This window comes from Zea mays, chromosome 3 (genome assembly GCF_902167145.1).
Source record: "Zea mays cultivar B73 chromosome 3, Zm-B73-REFERENCE-NAM-5.0, whole genome shotgun sequence".
NCBI classification, from domain to species: domain Eukaryota; kingdom Viridiplantae; phylum Streptophyta; class Magnoliopsida; order Poales; family Poaceae; genus Zea; species Zea mays.
The window spans coordinates 17,281,523-17,301,072 of record NC_050098.1 but is presented as its reverse complement, the minus strand read 5'-3'; the positions used below and the strand labels follow the sequence as shown (position 1 = coordinate 17,301,072).

Here is a 19,550-nt window from a genome sequence, read left to right as displayed (position 1 = left end):
AAATGAATAGAGTGCTAAGTAAGAAATTCAAATTCTTAAAGCACTTATCAAAAAGGGAATTCTCTATATGACTAGAGTTGTGAGACTAATGTTTTTATCTAAGTGATTTATGTAGTTTCACAACATGAGAATGTGTTTCCCAAATGGAGTGTGACATTCAACGTTCAAAGAAGATCGAACCAATACTATGTGATGTATTCATTCTCATTTAAATTGGTTTTGAGTCTTCTACATTAATCACTCACCATGCTATGAATTAAACTTGCCATGTAAACTTAATTAAATAATCATGTTTTTTCACCTTGTTTAATTTTGGTGTTATGCATGATGCTTGTAAGGGCAATTTAGTTCATATCATGAAGTTTCCTTATTTTAGTAACCTTCTTGTCATTCATATACTAGAGGTTTCTAAATAGGAAACTATTGTTTGTGTTTCTACTGCAATCTCTTTTAAGCCATTTTATGGAAATTCATACGTAGAGATTCTGCTCTTTCATTTGGTAAAATCACAAGCATTAAAGGTTAATCTTCAAACAAAGAAAGATTAGGAATGCTCAAGGCAAAGGTATGGAACTAGTTGTTTCATTTGGTATGTGACCAATAATAGTTCCTTTCAAGTGGCATTCTTTCAATTGGTAATAATCTATTTTGTGAAAAAAAATGTCAATATGAAAGTTAAATTCTTTTTGGCTTAAATTTGTAAATTGGTGCATATTATTAATTCGCTCATCCATGTGCATTAATTTAAAAGGAATTTAATTTATACCTTTACGCCTGATAAATGATGATTTGTTTGCCATTCATATATAGATATCATCATTCATTAAATACTTCCTTGTACTACTAATACCTCTTTTCAAAGTGTTTTATCGACTAGTTTTAAAAGGAAAAGAGAAAACAAAGAAGGAAGTCTCCACAAATGATGAAAAGAAGAATACTAAGGTGACACCACCACAGATAGTAAGATCTATCAAATTGGTATAACAAATGATACGTTCTATATGGTGGTAAGTATTCTTAGGCATAAGTTAATTCATTGCAAATTTGTCATGCCTTGACCATGATATGTAATGTACTCCTCATGAAACTCTTAACTGAATTGAAAGTGCATGTGGTAAGTCATTCAAATACTTGATGCACATATTTAGTGGGAGAACATTATATATATTGTGTCGTAGAGAATAAGTTTCCCTTGAGTAAGCTATACTAAGACAATCCAAATTGGTAAATTTGTATCTCATTTATATGGATTGTAATCTTTGTTTTCTAAATAGCTACTCTTGATGCAGTTTAAAATTCCCTTATCGTTAATTCTAAAAGTGCATAAGAATCTTTTTGTTGATATTCATCACATACATATGCACTAACATGGATATGATTTTTAAACTGTAAAAGGTACAATTAGTGATCCATACTCTCTAAATTTTGGAAACCCATATTTTGAAATCTTAGAAATCTACTTCAATCGGTATCCATATGCTTCACATTGAATTGGATCACTAAGTTGTAAATTCCATGCATAACTTGTCTTTATGATATGAATGCTTGTGCAACTAACCTTGATAAGGTAGGTGCACCCAAGGTCAAGCTAGGTTCATCATCAAGAAGGCAACACAATGATGTATCAAGAAAAGGAGAAAAGGCTCCTATTCTTAACTCTAGCTTTTATATATGTGATTAAATATTGACTTGAAACCATGTAAGATGGTTGTCAAGTATATGTGGATGCCTACACAAAGAGAAAGGCCACAATAAGGAATGCGTGGGTACTCAAGGCTCTTCCTACTAATCTCAAAGGACCCAATTCAAATTGGGTACCAAGATATGCAGCTTAAACTTGTTTTGCAGGATCACGCCTTCAATGGATCAAGTTGGGTGCTCGATAATGAATGTATAAATCATATTTGGAGATAGTAGCAAGGGTGGTAACAACTGAATCTCAAGTGCAAATTATTTTCAAATCTTATCTCTTTTGTGACTTGTGTAGCCACTAAGGGAAAAGAAGCACTTGAGGATATACATCAGTTGTTGATTATGAAATAAAGGTCTAATTGGAAGTTGAATGAATATTATCATATGGTGAACAATCCAAAATTATGTGACGTATTCTCTATCTAGTTAATTTGGATTTGATTCTTCTTTATTAGACACTCACCATAACATGGATTAAGTCAACCCTTTAGACTCCATTGAATAACAATGCATATTATCCATGTCATTCAAAATATATTGTGCATGAGGGTTCAAGGAAATTTAGTCCATATTATGATGTTTCTCTATTTTAGCAACTCGCTTGTCTTCCACATATAAAGGGTTGCTAAATAAGAAACTAGTGCTTGTGCTACTAATGTCATCTCTTATGTTGAGTTTATCCATAGAAAATCTATGTTAAGAGATGGTGCTTGTTTTACATTGGATAAACCACAAGCTTAAAGGATACTATTCAACTAAAGTAAGATGAAGTTGATAAGAGGCCAAGGTATGAAAACTTCCTCTCCTTCAGTTGTTTTAGTATTCTATCCTTAGTGGGATGTTCCATAGTATAGGTTAATTTCCTTGCAATATAAAATGTTCAATAGTGCATATAACTTTGACATCAACTATATGTGTGCACTAATTTAAAGGAATTTAATCTATCTTTTTGGGTTTCAAGAATGATGATTCATTTTCCATCCACGTATAAGGATTATCATTTGTGAAACCCTCCCTTGTGTTTCTAATGCTCTCTTTTCTAAGTGTTTAAATAAGGTCCTTCCAAGTGCTTTCAAAATGGATTCAAAATCCACGGATATAAGAGTCTTGGTTGTTTCAATCATTGAGTTTCAATGGGTCTCATATCAAGTTTGATTGAACCAAGCCAAGATCAATGAAGTTAAAGATCGCCTGGTTGGATGAAATCATAAAGAGAAAAGAAATCACAATAATTCAAGAAGGGAGTTACACTTTTTGTCAACCTAATAATGAAGATGTGGTGACATATTTATATGATATCCTTCATTATGAGGTTGAGGTTCATATTAGCATGCTTTACCCTCCATAATTTCAATTGATATACTTTTAGTTCTTAAACTTTTAATTGGTTTAATTTTCATCATCTATGTAAAGCATGTTATGTTAAACCAAGATATAGTGCAAACATCTCCTTTAACCTCGCATTGTTAATATGCATAAGTGTACTTTGTGTACTCTTGCATGCACAAATTGAGGGGGAGTTTAGCCTATATCTTGTGAGGCTAATGATTTCTTCAAGTTCATGTTTTGTAGTCTCACACCTTGGAGAACATCAAATGAGGATGAGTGGTTCCAAGGAAATGATCAAATATTTACCACATGTCACCCCATGGATTAGTTCTATTGGGGAATGATATGTGTTCTCTAGCCTAAATTCAATTGTTTCATATATATTATGCCTTGACCAAGATATATGATGAACTCCTCTAAGAATCTTATTTGAATCAAGTGCATGTTACAAGTAATTCGAGTACTTGATGCATACATTTAGGGGGAGCTCATTCTATATCTTGTGTCCTTAAAGACTAACATTTTCTTTTAGTGAATTTGTGTAGTTCTTTGAAGAGAATGAGTTTCTCTTGATCATTTAAAGAGGATAAGTTTCTCTTTGAAATGTCAAGCCTATCAAAAGCTAAGATAGAAATTCATGATTATAATGAAGACCATATGGCATGGAACAGAGGTGTGTCACTCCATGAACTATTGTATTACATTTGTGTATCTAGGCTCTTACAAGTTAGTGTATGCATATATATGCAATATCTTAAGTCACATCATAAAGTTGCACTTGAATCTTGGCTTAAAATATTGCATATCATGTCGATTAGTATACCGTTTGATTATGAGTAATTCCTTAAATTGGTGCAATTTCATATTTTCATACTTTATTTGTACCAAGGTTCAAATTGTAGAACTTAATCCCCTGGCCTCACAATTCCAAGTGCATAAGCTAAATAAGTATTCATTACTTGTATGCACACATTTAGGGGGAGAATGGTCTATAATTTGAATCTTTGAGACTAACTTCATTTTTAAGTCTATTATGTGTGTAGTCTCAAATTAGAAAGGAATCTTCAAGCAAAGACAATGGCTTCCACTGCAAATTTTGATGGGTATCAAAGATTCTTTGCTCCAATAAATGTATCTTCTATACATTTCATAAGAGAATGAGTTTCTCTTGTATATGCTACTCCAACGTCATCTAAAATTGGTAAATATGTATCACATCTTTTTGGATTACAAATATCTGAAGTAGCATAGCTTATAGATTCTCCTGTCTAGAACTTAATTGATTAAATAGTGCACATGTTTCTTATGTTGCATGATTATGTTCAATTGATACTCCTTTTATGCCAATGGTACATTAAGTTGCAAATAAGTACTCTCAACAAGTATCAATTGAATTCATATATATGTGTGCACTAAAACTTGAGGAGAACTTAGTGTAATATGCTATTAGTGATCTGCTTATCTATCAAATTGTATCAATTGGTGTTTTTTCAATTGATATTTTTCATACATGATCACTAGTTGCATAATCCATACTTGTGCAATTTTCATGTTGCCTCTTGTTGTGATAAGAAAATGCTAGGTGACATCTAGACTCTAGGTATCAAATTTCACCTTCGATTTAGTATGACAATCTTCATTTGATACCTTGGACTTATGTCACCATTATGCCAACAAGAGCTTGCAAATGAATTATAAATCCAACACAAGTCTGGAAACCCCTTGAAAAGGTAAAACGCAAAGGTACATCACTTATGACACTTATCTATTACCTTTGTGCCATCTAAGGATCCCTTTCATGATAGTGTGTTCACATCTCGCTTAATCATAATTTCTATCCTTTATATTCTTTGTATCCTTTTTGGAGATTTATGTCAAAGGGGGAGAAATTGTGAATTAAAGCTTACCTTTAGTCTTATGTAACTAAGTGTTAGAAGACTTTTAAAAAAGGGGAGAAATAATTAACAAAAGGGGGAATCATAAGAAAAACATAAGATGTAGAAAATTGGTAAGTGCATTCTTTGTCATGAGCATCACGTTTATTTTATGACACACTGCACCCTATGAATAGTATGATATAAGTTGTCTCCATACTTTGACCTAAATATGTGCTTTTGGCATTTGAGTACAAAAGTGTTATTTTCTGTAATGCACATATTTAGGGGGAGGAAACTATATCATAGGATTTAAAATCTTATTTATCAAATCTTATGTAAGCTTTAAATGTGTTGTCATCAATCACCAAAAAGGGGGAGATTGAAAGTGCATTCATCCCTTTTGTGAGTTTTGGTGATTTGGATAACAACACATTTAAAGGTCTAACGAGTTTGCTAAGTGTTGAACAGGAAATTCAGTATGATGAACATACTTGAATAGTGTATAATGATCAGTGAACAAAGGTTCAACACGAGGTTATATAACCAATGAGACAATGCAAATGGATATAATATGATCTCTATATTGGTTTGAATATATGGACAAGACCTGAGAAATCACTACATACATATGACCAGAATAGAGGACAAAGTGATTTAGAGGATTGGTCAAGCCAAAGAGAATAAGATATGAGGAATCATGAATTGGCTTGACCATATTACTATCAGTCCATATATGCTTCTATGAGAATCAAACTAGAGCTTGATTGATCTTGACAATTATATCTAGAAGACATTCAAGCAAGGTTCACAATATTGAAGAAATGATTCTCTCAATGGATGCTCAATTTGATGTGACTCAAGAATGGCTTGATAGGGTGAAGATAGCAAGGAAAGGGCTTCGAGGAACTAAGCGAAGGTGAAGGTCAAGCGACGGCTTGTAGACCGAGGTACCATGGCTAAGGTGAAGAAGAGAGTACTTGCACTAAGTCGATGAACTAATCAGCTATGAAGAGTTATAACATGTTGATGCATCAGTAAGGTGACTTGAAGCCATGATTTGAACTCATATAAGGTGATATGGTACAAGTCACTGGGTTTGATTTGAGTTTGCTTCAAAAGGTGAGACAAAGATGTTTGTGATCCTTATGAAGCAATGCCATGGAGAAATCACACATGAGACACCAATGACTCAAGGAGTTTACTTCATTATATTTTATTTAACTTGAGTATAGGAATCGTCGTACTATAAAGGGGGATCCAAAAAGAAGGTTGGTGTTTGCCAAAGCTCAAACCTCTCTATTCAAAAGCTATTTTTGAAAAGCAAAAATCTCTTTAACGTTCTATGGTTGACCGTGGTTACTGGTTAGGGTTGAGAAACCTAGAGTGTTCTTGCTGAAAAGCAGCTGAACTTCTTCAACTGCAGCTGAGCTTTCCAGCTGAACTTGACTTCAGCTGAGTTGAGCTTCTTCAGCTGCAGCTGAGCTTTTCAGCTGAGCTGAACTTCAGCTGAGTTGAGCTTTCTCAACTTCAGCTGAACTCAACTTCAGCTGTGAACCTCTTTGACCATACACCAGCTGAACTTGCCTCCGGGCAGTTGAGCTGGGGTTTTCTCTCCTAAACTCTCTGGTCAAGACCAGTTGAACTGGTCCTGAGGGGCAGTTCAGCTGGTCTCTGACCCCTCTGACCTCTGACCAACAGTCTGCAAGTCAGACTGGCAAATAGGTCGCCAGAGGTGTCAGGGGCGGTTCAACCGCCCCCCCTGGGCGGTTCAACCGGTGTTGGTCAACTTTGACCAGTCTGCGGTCAGTCTGCGCGTCAGTCTGCCAGTCAGACTGGCAGACAGGCTGCCAGGCCTGCCAGGGGAGGTTCAACCGCCCTAGGGGGAGGCTCAACCGCCCTCAAACAGAAAAAATCGGCCCAACGGCTAGTTTTGAGCTCCAACTATATATACTCACTCCTACCTCTCACCCCATAGTAGTGAGCACGATTTGAACTCCATTTCTAACCCAAGAAACACCTCCCTCTCTCTCACACACATCTCTTGCCTCTCCCATTTCAAATCTTTGGAGAGAAATCTTTGAGTGAGCTTGAGAGCTGCGGTTTTGTGCTTCATCTCTAAATCTCTCTTGCTCTTCTTCTTCATTCGAGCTTTGGTACTACATCGAGTTCTTTGTGGATTCATTACTCTTGGAGCTTCTAGCTCCTAGACGACTAGGTGTCTCTTGTGAGTCTCCAAATCTTGTGGAAGACCACAAGAAAGTTTGTATTACCCGCTCGTTTGAGCAAAGATTATTGTGTGGGCTTGACCTTTGTGGTCGGCAAAGGGAGGATTAGGGTTGAAAGAGACCCGGCTCTTTGTGGGCGCCTCAACGAGGAAGTAGGGCACCTTTTGTGGTGTGACCGAACCTCGGGATAAATCTTGTGTCTCTTGTGTTCTTGCTCATTGTGTTTGTTCATGTTCTTTGTTCTCTCACCATTCCGTGGAAGATTGTTTATATCTTTTTGGTGTGTGGATTTTGAGAAGTGCCCTTCTCAGATCTACTACTTTGAACCCTGTGGATCATTTAGAACATCTCATTTCCAAAGTTAACTGGGTGAATTTCGAGATCAATTCAGTTTTACCCAGTTTGCTTCTAGTTTTTGTTGAAAAAGTTTTAACTTGCCTATTCACCCCCCTCTAGGCAACTTTCAATATCTTATCTGGGCATCATTCTTTACCTCCTAGGTCACATATCATTTATCATCAGCTCTCTCTTTTTTTCCTGCGAGGTTCTCTGCCTTTAAAAGTTAACATATGTGTGGGGTCATGTTTATTCATTCATACCATGCACTGCAATGAGACTCTATTTGCAACATGCGCTACAAAATAAAGACAATCCAATCTAACTAATGCCCCAACCTTCCAATGCTAGTGGAGAATATGAATAAACTGTAAATGTAATGGAGAAAATCATGAATTTCAGACAAGTAGGAGTAAGTGTCACAATTATATTTGCATAAAATGTATTCAATTAGGCTCTCCTTATCCATGCAAACCTGAAAAACAATAAATCGTTTAGCCTTGTGTAAGCACACAGAATTGAACAATCTAACTGCACGCGGTATGGAAGCATTCATTTGGTGGACAGCATAGTTCGTATTTAGTGCCATTGAAACCTGTAAAAGTGGGTTGGGCCAACGCGATTCTACCTGGCATGTGACCTGGATCCAGACAAACCCATACGCAGTACAGGTGCCAAGAAACACACATTTCTCTACGAACACAGCCCAAAATGGCATGGCTAACAAACCCACGCCCAGCGAAGCATTCTAATTCGCGAGCCATTCAAGAAGAGAGTAAATATGTTGCGCAGTCTAATCCCTATCCGAACCAAAGGACGTAGAAGGCCTGAATTGGGACGACGAAGGATGGATACCTGGAGCAGGAGATTGACCTGGGAGAGGAGGTCGAGGGGGAGGTCGGGGAGGAGGGAGAGCAGTGCGTTGATCGCCGTCTCCACGCTCCATGGCGGCATCCGCCGGCCGCCGCATCAAATCCATCGTCAGCTCCATGTGAACGGCTCTCTGCTCGCCTTATTTTTTTTCTCCCTGTCCACCACAATCCTCTTCTAGATCTCTCGTTTCTTCCCTTCTCCTGCAAAAAAAGGTTCTTTCTGTGTTCCACAAAAAGGCAACCAATCACGACCATAGTGAGCGACCAAGTGCCGAGTGAAAGAACCTTTTTTTTGCAAACTGATGATTCACATCAGAACCCAAAGTTTGGATAATCTGGTTTGCATTTCACAAATCATAAAGTGACTTCAAAATGTACATGGAGTTCACATCAGAACCCGAACTGATGGTGGGGGCGCCTGCGTGCGAGTTGGAGAAGCCCTCCATCAGCGTGCCTGTGCCGACTCCTGCTCCAGCGGCCGCTCCGGTGACGGGCGGGCAATGGAGGCCATCCGGGGACGTGGCCACCATGGGATCGAACACCGCCAGCATCTCATCGTCGTCCGATGTGACCAATCCGTCTCTCCCCTCCTCGCTTTATGTGTGCTTCCCTACTGCGGGACTCGCAGACGGAAGTGCCCTGGACGACACGGTGAAGAGGGTGGACTCATCGTCCCAACTGGAGATGGCGCTCCTGCGTGAGCCTTCGGCGGAGGGGATCGGCAAACTTGGGGCGACAGCAGACCGAGGGGGCAGAGGCGGGAGCTGAGAGATGACGCGATAGCCGCCGCGGGGAGGAGGGAGCGAGGACGGGACAAAGGCAGTAGTGGCCGGAGGGAGAGGAACACGGACACAGCACGCTCAGAGCTGGATTGCAGAAAATATTTTCGGATCCGAGGCCCCGGCACGATGTGTGTCTGCAAGAGAGAGAGGATTGGACGGTTACAAGATGCGACTGAACCAGCACAGACGGACACTATTTTTTTGCCGACGTGGGCAGCTCCATAGCTGGATATTTCCCGTGGCTTTTAAGACTTTAGAAGAGTCGGCAGGTATCTTGTTCATGGTCAGTTGCTTGTGTGCCATCGTATCGTGGGACGGCTTCACATTATCTGCAACTGTACCAACCATTAAATAAATCAAGGAACAATTGGATCTATACCATTAAAATATCCAAACTTTAGATATATACCATGGACCCCACATGTCATTAACTCATATGGACCCACATGTAAGTGAGATAGTAATGGTATAAATCCAAAGTGGTGATCTTTTAATGGTATGGATCCAAATTTCCCATAAATCAAGCATACACATTTCTAAACATTCTCGAATTTTTTTGCTGTTGGATCAAGCTCTTCGTTACGAATTATGGTTCTTTAATCACATATATAGTAAAGTAACTTAACGTTCCCAGGTAATACAATAATCACCGTCTATGGTAATTGGTACGTAAATTTGCTAATGATTTGTTTAGGAGCAATGATACTGTAGATGATTGAAGGGACTAAAATCTTTTTGATATTTAATTTTAAATAGCAAGATCGAAGCGACTAAAATCTTCATGATATTCAATTTAAATAGCAAGAGGATTTTAGCCCCTCTGATATTCTTGCTCCCTAACAAACCTAAAAAGAGATAATTTTATCTATTTTAGTTTTGTGATCTAGCAACAAAACTTATATAGTTATGAACATAAATTGGTAATAAAGATATTATATACTCCCTCAGTTCCAAAATAGTAGTTATTTTTTTATCTTTGTTTTTTAATTGGTAATAAAGATGGACCTAGGCATATATAAAATATATACATCAACTATTGTATGAATCTATTAATTAACTAAAATAAATTATAATTTGGGACGTTGGGCATGTCCTAATTTTTCTTGAATTATAAGAGTTGCACCTTAATTACTAAAAAATACAAACTATATAAACAGAGCTTAATATTTTTTGTCTCTAATTTATTTTTTATCATCTGAGACTATACTGAAAGTTTTGTTAATTTTATTAGATAATTATTAACTAAATTAATTTTATATTTATTTTTTATAAACACTTAGCAACAGTAATAAAAACAATATCTAATTTTTACATAGATCTTTTGTTAGATAAAATAACTTACACAAATATTTATAAAATTTTCTGAGAACTTAAAGTATGGACCCATAATTTATATAAATATGTCTGACTTTATATGGGTTTAGATTCAAAGTTCTCAATAAATTCTAAAAAAAATATTTGTATAAATTATTTTAGCTAAAAAATATATATGTAAAATTAGAGATTGTTTTATTACTGTTTACTAAGTGTTTCTAAAAAAATAAATATTAAATGGATTTAGTTAGTAATTAATTTTCTTTAAAAAACAACAAAAGAATTTAGTTATTTAATAATAGTATTAGTTAGCGTTAGTAACTTTTTAGCCTATAAAAATAATAAATAAATTAGATACAAAAATATTAATATCTTTGAATTTAGTTTTATTTTTAGGTAATTAAGCTGATACTTTTAAAATTACAGAAAAATAGGGCACATGTAATATCTTATTACTAATTTATGTGTAAAATTTTATAAAATTTAGATACTGCTAGATCATAGAACTAAAATAAATAGAACTAGTGTTATTTAAATCAATGTCATGTCATCAAAATTACCGGCCAAAACTTTTTCCGACGTAGACATGAATGTGCATTGTTGTTGTTCATTCACACGGAGAATAGAGAAAGAGGACATATTTTTCTTCCTCTTGGTTTATTTATACAGCACTGATGGGAGTCCATCAAACTGCTTGGGAATCCATCAAATTGTTTTTGTGAAAAAAACTTTTGATGTTTGTTTTTCTTAAACTCGAACGACTTGATTTAAACTTCCATCCATCTTGATCCCCCCTTCACCCCTTCCTCTCCAAAAAGGAGCCGTTCTGTTCCTCAGCTCTTGTTCTGATTTTGAATGTGATCTTTGGTTAAAAATAGGATAACTTTAATTGGGCCTATCAATGAAAGCCCGCCACACGAATCAACCTGTCCCAATACGCCTGGTTCTGGGCCTTATGGACTCATGGTCAGTCCAAAATCCAAAGGCGACGCGGCGGATGGCCGGCGAGCGGCGAGTCTTTCTGACGATGCGCGGTGGAGGCTAGCTGTAGCTCACCAAAAGCAAATCGAAATTTCATCTGCTTATTGAGAGGGTTTTTGTACGCATGCGTTTCTGCATGCGTGGTTCAGTTTGCGAATGAATTGCTAAATTCAACGTTCGCATTTTCAGTTACACATATCCTTCCAAGCGCAATTTTTTTTAAAAAAAAAACTCAGACGGAGTTTGGCTGTGATCTGTGGCCCTGTGTGGGTGTGGACTTTGCATGCTTGGGCTCGTCGGCAACCGGACAGGAGGACAGCAAGGCGGAAGCGCAACCGGGCGTCGCTGGTCCGACGGGCGGCACGTGTCAGGGAGCGTGACAGGGGCGGCAGATCCGGACCTCCACGTCCGTATCCATATCCACATCCATCCATCAAACACGGAAGAGAGAGAGGAAGGGAGGGAGGGAGAGGAGAGATTATTTTGGACCAGTTCCACCGCTTAATTTGCAGGACCGCCACCCCCCGCGGCGCCGACGATCACCTCAGGCGTGCGCGGATATGGGGCGCCGCGGCTCCTACGACCGCCTCGAGGCGCTCTCCCTGGAGATCGAGCGCAAGCTGCACAAGGTAACCCACCGCTTCCCCTACCGTGCGCCGGCTGGCGCCCGTCAATTCGTGTTCGTCGCGCTTAATCGAGGACCAATCTCTGTCGCGCGCACGCGCTCACATCGCTTCGCGAGAAATTCGAGGGCGGCGGCGGCGGGATTGCAGAGGCCCTAGATTGTAGGCGGCACGCGTCTGGGTGCACCGCGTTGAGGCCGCTGTGGGCGGCGGCGATGACGGCAGACGGGAGGATAATGGACATTCTCTCACCTACTCATAATCACCCCCAAACCACCTTTGTCGCCCCCCCCCCCCCCCCCCCCCCCCCCCCCCCCCACAAACTGTCCTTTTTCGCTTCCTATATGGTGGTTTTGATGTAAAAAGGCCGTTACTATCATCTGAAACGATTTAGGCAACAAGAGTAATTTCACTCATAGGTGCCACATTTGTATATATGATGTCTACATTCCGTTGGAGTGGTTGAGATCATAATGTCACCTTCTGGAACTTTGAGAGCTGTGTGCATATAGATAGGCAGAGAGTCGGAAGCTATATCAAAATAGTTGTATAACCTCCATGTAATAATCTCGTTTTTCAACAATACTTTCTTAATAACAACAACAAAAAATCATAATGTCACCTGTTTGACTATCTTCCATGCAGGCCCTGATGTCCAACTCACAGCGTCTTCAGATACTTCAGCAATTGTTTGCTGACATCGCATTGAAGGTGGATGATCGCGCTCGAGGTGCCATATCTCACATAGTTTTGGCCGCTAATTTCATTGGACTTTTCTTTCCATATATATTAGATGTTTCATGCTTGCTATCGATATAATGCTTGGAATTATTCTGAAAGTTGCCGTCCAATGCAGCAAAGTTAGTAAAAAGTTTTGCTACAGCAGTTGTATGGGCTTGCAACTATGATGTATGATGACATCATTGACATGGTAGTCAAAAGGAAATAATAGAACAGATGTTGTGAACTTGTCATTTCCAAATTGTTATATTGAGATTGCTACACTACACTATTGGTTCGTTTCATGACAAAATGTATCTTTTGATGGAATGGTAAGTTCTTTGCATCTGTCTGTTCTCATATTGGCTGCTTTGAACTGGTATAACATGCACTATTTCTGCTTCAGAAAGTGACAACATGTATCGTTTTCTTGTGTTTATGTGATGCTAATTACTAGGATTGAGCTTAGATTGTGTGCACCATGGTTTTTGCAGACATGTTCATCAGACAATACATTCAGTTTGCACATTCACATTATCACATAGGAATATAGGATGAGCAGAGCAATTGAAAGAAATTTAACCAATTTCTCACTTGGAGCAATAGTAATGCATCTTTGGATTTCCTGGAGTCAGCAGAGTACTATGTTTTGTTGCTGTATATTTATGTTAAGTCACAACTTCCCCTTATGATAAATAAATTCTTTTAAGGTTATTGTGTCCACATTCACTGTGATCTTTTTTGGACCCTGAAGCAGAAAATCCTAGAATAACAAACTGCATTATACTTGAACAGATGCAATTATGAGTGAGAGTGATGATGGCATTGCTCCAGCAGATGAACGGGAGGATGGTTGGCTATGCTTCTATGAGATTCTTGCCAATCATTTTGTTAGAGTGCCTGAAAGTGGCAGGCGTATACTTGAGTTGATTGTGCAACTCTGGAGCCAGTCCTTCGCGGCCAACATATTTGCACTTCTTTTCCAGAAATGGGTATGCTGTGTTAGTAAGTTAACAAATGGTCGGAGGATGTATTAAATACATGCCAAGTACATTATCAAGATACCATGGTTTCTATTTCGAGTTCATATCTTTTAAAAGTATTCATTTAAATTTTCAGAAAAGAAATCATGTAGTTTAGGTTGACATGTAAACACAAATCATTGGTCAAAAACGTTAATCTCAGGATGCAGTAAAATTTAGTTTGATTATTCCTTCACAAGACATGATTCTCCCAATTATAGATACATCCATATTTAAACTTAGTTTACTGATTACAGTTTTGTTATGCAGTTGTTTGAAGCCCCTCTTGATGAAAAAGAAATATCGCTACGATATAGCTCTGCTCTTGTTCAAGGTGCTACAAATGTATTTTGGTATGATTGCAAATATAAAAACCATCATTATTTTTTTATTAATTCTTTTTAATCCTCAACTGTTTTCTGCTAATAGTTGAGAACAGATTGTGGTTCTCCTTTATTTATTTATTTTCTCCTTGAAACTGCCACTGTCTAAATACTATATTTTTTTTGTAGGATTGACATACAGACAAATACAAGACATTTTCTCTCTTTGTATCATGTAAGTGTTGGCTTGATTCCTCATGATTTATCTCATTTCGAAATTACTCTCCACTCTCCTTGTGTATTTACACCATTACATTTTTCCCCTTCTTTTATTGAACAGTATCTCCTTGAGGACGTTGCTCTAGTCCCTGAAAGACTTAGTAAAATATCATTACAGGTTATTCTTTTTCCTCATCGAGCTCTACTGTACCTTTCTCCTAACAGTGCCGAAGGCTACGATATATGTTTTCTCCTAACAATTTTCATCATTACTCTGTAGGCTGGTAGAGACCTTTTCCTTCTGCTCTCTAGATTCATGTTCTTCTATGATCAAGGTAGGTGCCCTTTCAGTATCTTCTTAAGGCTGAATGCTTATTATGTAGTCCTCAAGTGTTGCAATGTTGGATATGCAGATCACATGCTTTCTAGTTTCCTAGAGCATTTTCCCAATTTCCCAAATTCCTTCTTGGTTGGTGGACCAGCAGATTACTTTGTAATTGAACTCGCTGATCAGGTTGCTCGACTTGTGAAATAGATGTGCTATTCTGTTCATCTTATGATGAGTTGTATCATCAACGTCATCATCTAAAACTAACTGCCATGGTCTTCACTACAGCTTCAAAAGCTAAAAATTGAGCCAGTACTACTACACTACCTCTCCCGCATGAGCATACTTCAAGGTACTACCCTGAATATGTTTCCAAAGAAGTCAGGCGCACACTAATGTTATGATTCCGTTCGTCTGCTGCAAGGTCAATTTCATTGAAGCAATGACTTGATCCTTTCAGGGTTGGAACTGAGGTTGAGTACAAGCACCAGACTAAAGGCCTGCCTCTACAGCTTCACTTCTCCTGGTGGCCCTACCTACCCAACACGGGCGGTGCGGCACGCAGCCTGGAACACCTTGGATTTGCTGTTCCCTGTGAGTACCACATTTTCTCCAACCTTAGTACAGTTATGAATTTACAGCACTATTGGTTCCTTTGGCAGTTTACCTTGAAAGTAAATATGATTTTATTTTATGCACCTGTGTTGGTGATTATCTTTTTCTAGTGGACACATATGTACCAAAAAAAAATCTGAATTACTCCTTGTTCGGTTTTTCCTAATCCATGTGGATTGGAAGGGACTGTGATGAATTGACATGGATTTTAACTTGCTATGTATTTAAACCGACTCAATCCTACCCAATCCATCTGGATTAACATCAAAACGATGGATTAACATCAAAATGAACAAGCCCTTAGATGTCTGGACGGTATACTGTGTTTTGTGATACCAAACAGGCCTGGCGAGTAAGGCCAGGAATGCCATAGATGAACAGGCAGAGAGTCCTCTTGCGATCAACCAATCACGGCTTGCATTCTCTACGTTTTATTGCCCATAAACTGTCAAGATTGCTCCACATACTTTGTTTATTCATCCACCGCTGTAATCTGGTAAAAGGGTAACACGATGCCTCTCTCGGTTGGTCATTGGGTTGTTGGTTGGCTACAGATCGGTCGTTACCCGAGGCACGTGATCAGCCTGTTCTTCCGGCTGCTGTATCCGTGGTACTGGCCTTCCTCTTGCTGGAACTTCGTGATGACCTGTGCCATGACCGTGTACTACTACATCCTGAACCTGCTGGTGTCGTGTTGGGAGAACATGAGGCGGCGGCCCAGTCACCGGAGAACGCACGGTGAATGAAGACGCGGCGGCCCATCCAGTGGCACCTTGTGTTGTTGTTGTTGTTCATTTTTCTTTCCTTTGCGCGAGTGGTGTAGTAGTTAGTAGCAGCGGCTTATGTGTTCGTCGCGAAACAACATTCCCTGTATAATATAAACTGCTGTACTTGTTCAGCTGTTGTTCATATAGGAAGAGCCGAATGAAGAGGAACAGCTGGTAATGGAGGGAGAGCGTGTGCGCGCATTTCTCGCTTCGTTTCTGGGGCATTTACTTATCTGCAGCGTCCTTCCACCATTGATCTCCAAATCCGTGAAGGGACTGGGGATGGGGACGACAGACGAGCTCGCATTGGCAACCGTATATAAAGTTACTGTCAGTCCCAGCAATGTTGAGCTGTGAGTCACGAGGGGGGAGACTTCGATGTCTGTCCAGACTCCAGAAGGACTGCCTAGTGGTCCTTCTTGCTTTGTATAGATGGAAGTTGAGCTGCCTGCTGCTGCTGCTGCTGCTGTATGTTTGCCTGGGACGGTTGCTGGATACCGGTCACAATAATTGTTCCAGGCCTTAGATAAAAAAAGGTGAGTGGCTTTAGATTTGTTTTTGGACTGCGTTGAGGTTAACCTGATTGAGCATAACGATCTAGAGATACAAATATCTATCTAGTATGTAATGTAATGTATTGCTGCATGTGAATACTTCATTTACAGCTACTCGTTTTTACAAAATGTCTAGTATGTATCCGGTACGGTGGTCATACTCATATTTTTACTCCAAGGATCCAGGATGAAGGCAGGGGCTTTGGTTCAGAAACACTCGAGTGCTGCAGTGAAATGTGCTGTTGTCTGTCTCACATGTCCCTCTCTCCTTCACTGTAGGACCCAGACTGACCTAACCTCGCTGACGCACACTAAATGTACGCCTGGGTTTCAGTGCTTTTTATGAAGGTTCGACAGGTCACCTACTCACCTCGCAGCTTTGGGCCTCCAAAACGCCCAAGGCAATCTATGCATGCCTTCACCTAGAGTTTCTTGCATGCATGTACGTACGTTGTATATGTGACTAGTTTGATAGACAGCTAGAAGGAAATCTTGTCCTCGTTGTATAACCAAAAAAAATGGTGTACTACTCTTCTGCATATTGGCAGGTAAGACGGTATACCCTCCCATTATTAATTATTTCATCCAGATTTTCATCCATCCATTTATTGCTACGTACCGGGCCAATGCAAGTCTGCACCACCGGTGTGCCCTTTCTTTAGCATCCAGTCCTTTTTGGTAAGTAAGGTGTAAAGGCTGCTCATAATTGGCAACAGGGGGGCACAACACGTACGAGGTAAGCATGGTTAGTGTAGCACCTGACCTCCGTGCCTATACTTACCGTGTAAAAAATAGTGCGAGCGAGCACTCGAACCCACTCCTTCTTTGCTTTAGAAATTTAGGTTAACTACCAGACCACGTATCTACGTATCTTAGTGTTTAGAAAATAAACAATAGTTATATTTAAGTATATAATAACCGTAGCAAAACACGGCCAACATCTTATATATATCCTTCGAAGCAAGTACCTTAGCTGTCCTATCCAGCTACGTGGGTGTGTGTGTTCCTGATTGGTGCAGTTCGTTGTTAAGCCCCGGCCGGTTTTGTTCCATTCCTCCGACGATCGATGATCCACCCGACTTGGCAGGCCATTTATTAGTGCTTGCTTCTGATCTTGGTAAAGGCTGCTCATTAAGAGTCCCATCTCATTGTGCTTTGAACGGTGACAACACGGCTAGCTATAGCTAGCTAGCTCGATCGATCACCATGACGCCGTGGAATCCCACCGAACTCCATGCTGCTTCGAGCAACGTCGTCGTGGACGGAAGCAGATCGACGACGGCACTCCAGCGTGCAGCCCATGCATGCTTGTCGTTGTCGCCAATCGCCATATATGGCGCCCCATGCATGCCCTCCGACTCCGAGTGGATCGTCTGCGACTTGCATTGATCTCACTCATCTCCCCACGCCGACGCAGACCTGTGCGGCTGTGCCCATGAAAATGACGCCTCTGCAACACATATAGGAGTATATACCCTCTCCTCCTAGCTATTCCATGGGTGCCGGTGCGTGCGCACAGCGCGCTGGCACAGGGACAGTTTGGTGGTGCCTGCTGTTGTCAAGCCAAGCCAGTGTGCCGGCCGACCCGAGGCCGCGCCGATCGAGTAGCGTGGGGGCCCGGGTGCTGGTGTGAGCTGTGTGTGTGTGTGTGTGTGTGTGTGTGTGTGTGTGTGTGTGTGTGTGTGTGTGTGTGTGTGACCGTGATCGCATCGCCCTCCCCTCTACTGCAAAAAACTGCTGAGTCCCACAAGCCTTTGCCTGCAGCCGCACATGGAACGGCTTCAATGCCTTGGCCTACCGCCATACATACATTATTAGCCTTGTGGAATGGAAACCATTACACGCCTCATCTGATGATGCCTCTCTCTCTCCAGTGACCGAAGCAGCAGCAGGAGGCATATATATTTACGTGTTCCCTCGTTACGTTGTTGCTCCTTGTGTGCTTCCTTCCGCCAGGTACACGCGCGCGTACATGAGATATATCCAGAGCAGTCAATCGTCCACTGGGGATTTAGTGTAATCAATCCCGAGACCGGTTTCATCGATCGATCCCTACAGTTACTTGCTACATGTGGTATGTTGATTGCAACCTAGGGCATGCTAGTTCTTACTATAGTGTGTGACCTAGATCCCAATTTAGTGTTAACATACTTTTAGCGACTCTACTAGGGGAATGGAGATCAATCAAGAGATGAAGATGCTTGAAGATCAACACAACAATGGGTGGGTGGGTGTGGGGGGGGGGGGGGGGGGGGGGGGGGTCTCACTGACGTGTCCAATGAAGAGAATGTGCTCCGTCGACTAATCAACTCCTAGAGAGTCTTCGCAAGAAGTTAGAGGTGAAGAATGTTGCTAATATAGCAAGTGCACTAGTAGAACATTCATTCAAGAGTCGTTCAATTAAAGTGGTCAAACAACACAAGCATCAATATCTAGGCTTCACCCTTTGAGCTCCCATCTACCTCTGCATCCAAGGTAACACCATCTATAAGTGAACCTCCTTCTAATTCTTTTACTTTAGATCAAGTTAACCTGATGAAACAATAGATGGGAGAATGGGAGGTGTCGAGAATTTCTCGATAGTGAATCTGTATATAGGAATTTCATGTGATCGGCAACAAAAAGTAAATGCACAAAGACACATAGATTTATACTGGTTCGGGCTCTCATGTGAGATAACACCCTACGTCCAGTTTGGGAGTGACTATTTCTTTAGATGTGTCCCCCCCTCAGTGGGATGCCTTGTACCTCCTTTTATAGTCTCAGGAGGGAGGCAATTACATAGAAGATACTTGGTAACGTATTAGAAAGGGAATGTAATCCGCTCTAAACAGCTCGACCTACCATCTATGAGATTTACATCCAAAATTACATATGGGTTTTGTCGGAGGTAAATTCTAGTCAGGTGGCAGAATGCACCCCCCTAATCCTAAGAACAAGGGGGGCTATCTAGGGTTAGCCTGAGGAGATT

At 40.2% G+C, this 19,550-nt stretch overlaps 1 protein-coding gene across 1 annotated transcript; it reads left to right on the top strand.

The window, feature by feature from the left end:
• The first annotated feature begins 11,682 nt into the window (after window positions 1-11,682).
• LOC100276061 (uncharacterized) lies at window positions 11,683-16,229 on the top strand. The gene is made up of 11 exons (NM_001374095.1): window positions 11,683-12,037; window positions 12,677-12,761; window positions 13,547-13,743; window positions 14,044-14,126; window positions 14,286-14,331; window positions 14,437-14,493; window positions 14,596-14,650; window positions 14,729-14,829; window positions 14,932-14,995; window positions 15,104-15,237; window positions 15,813-16,229. Exons 1-11 carry the CDS (start codon window positions 11,969-11,971, stop codon window positions 16,002-16,004), a joined length of 1,083 nt encoding a protein of 360 aa, NP_001361024.1. The 5' UTR covers window positions 11,683-11,968; the 3' UTR covers window positions 16,005-16,229.
• The last annotated feature ends 3,321 nt before the right edge of the window (window positions 16,230-19,550 follow it).

What these genes read in the sequence shown, in the direction of transcription:
- LOC100276061 (NM_001374095.1), top strand. Translation starts at nt 11,969, where the DNA reads ATGGGGCGCCGCGGCTCCTACGACCGCCTCGAGGCGCTCTCCCTGGAG. An exon ending in CATGTTCTTCTATGATCAAG is followed by an intron (nt 14,651 to 14,728) that starts GTAGGTGCCCTT and finishes TTGGATATGCAG; the next exon opens with ATCACATGCTTTCTAGTTTC. An exon ending in CCTTGGATTTGCTGTTCCCT is followed by an intron (nt 15,238 to 15,812) that starts GTGAGTACCACA and finishes GGTTGGCTACAG; the next exon opens with ATCGGTCGTTACCCGAGGCA.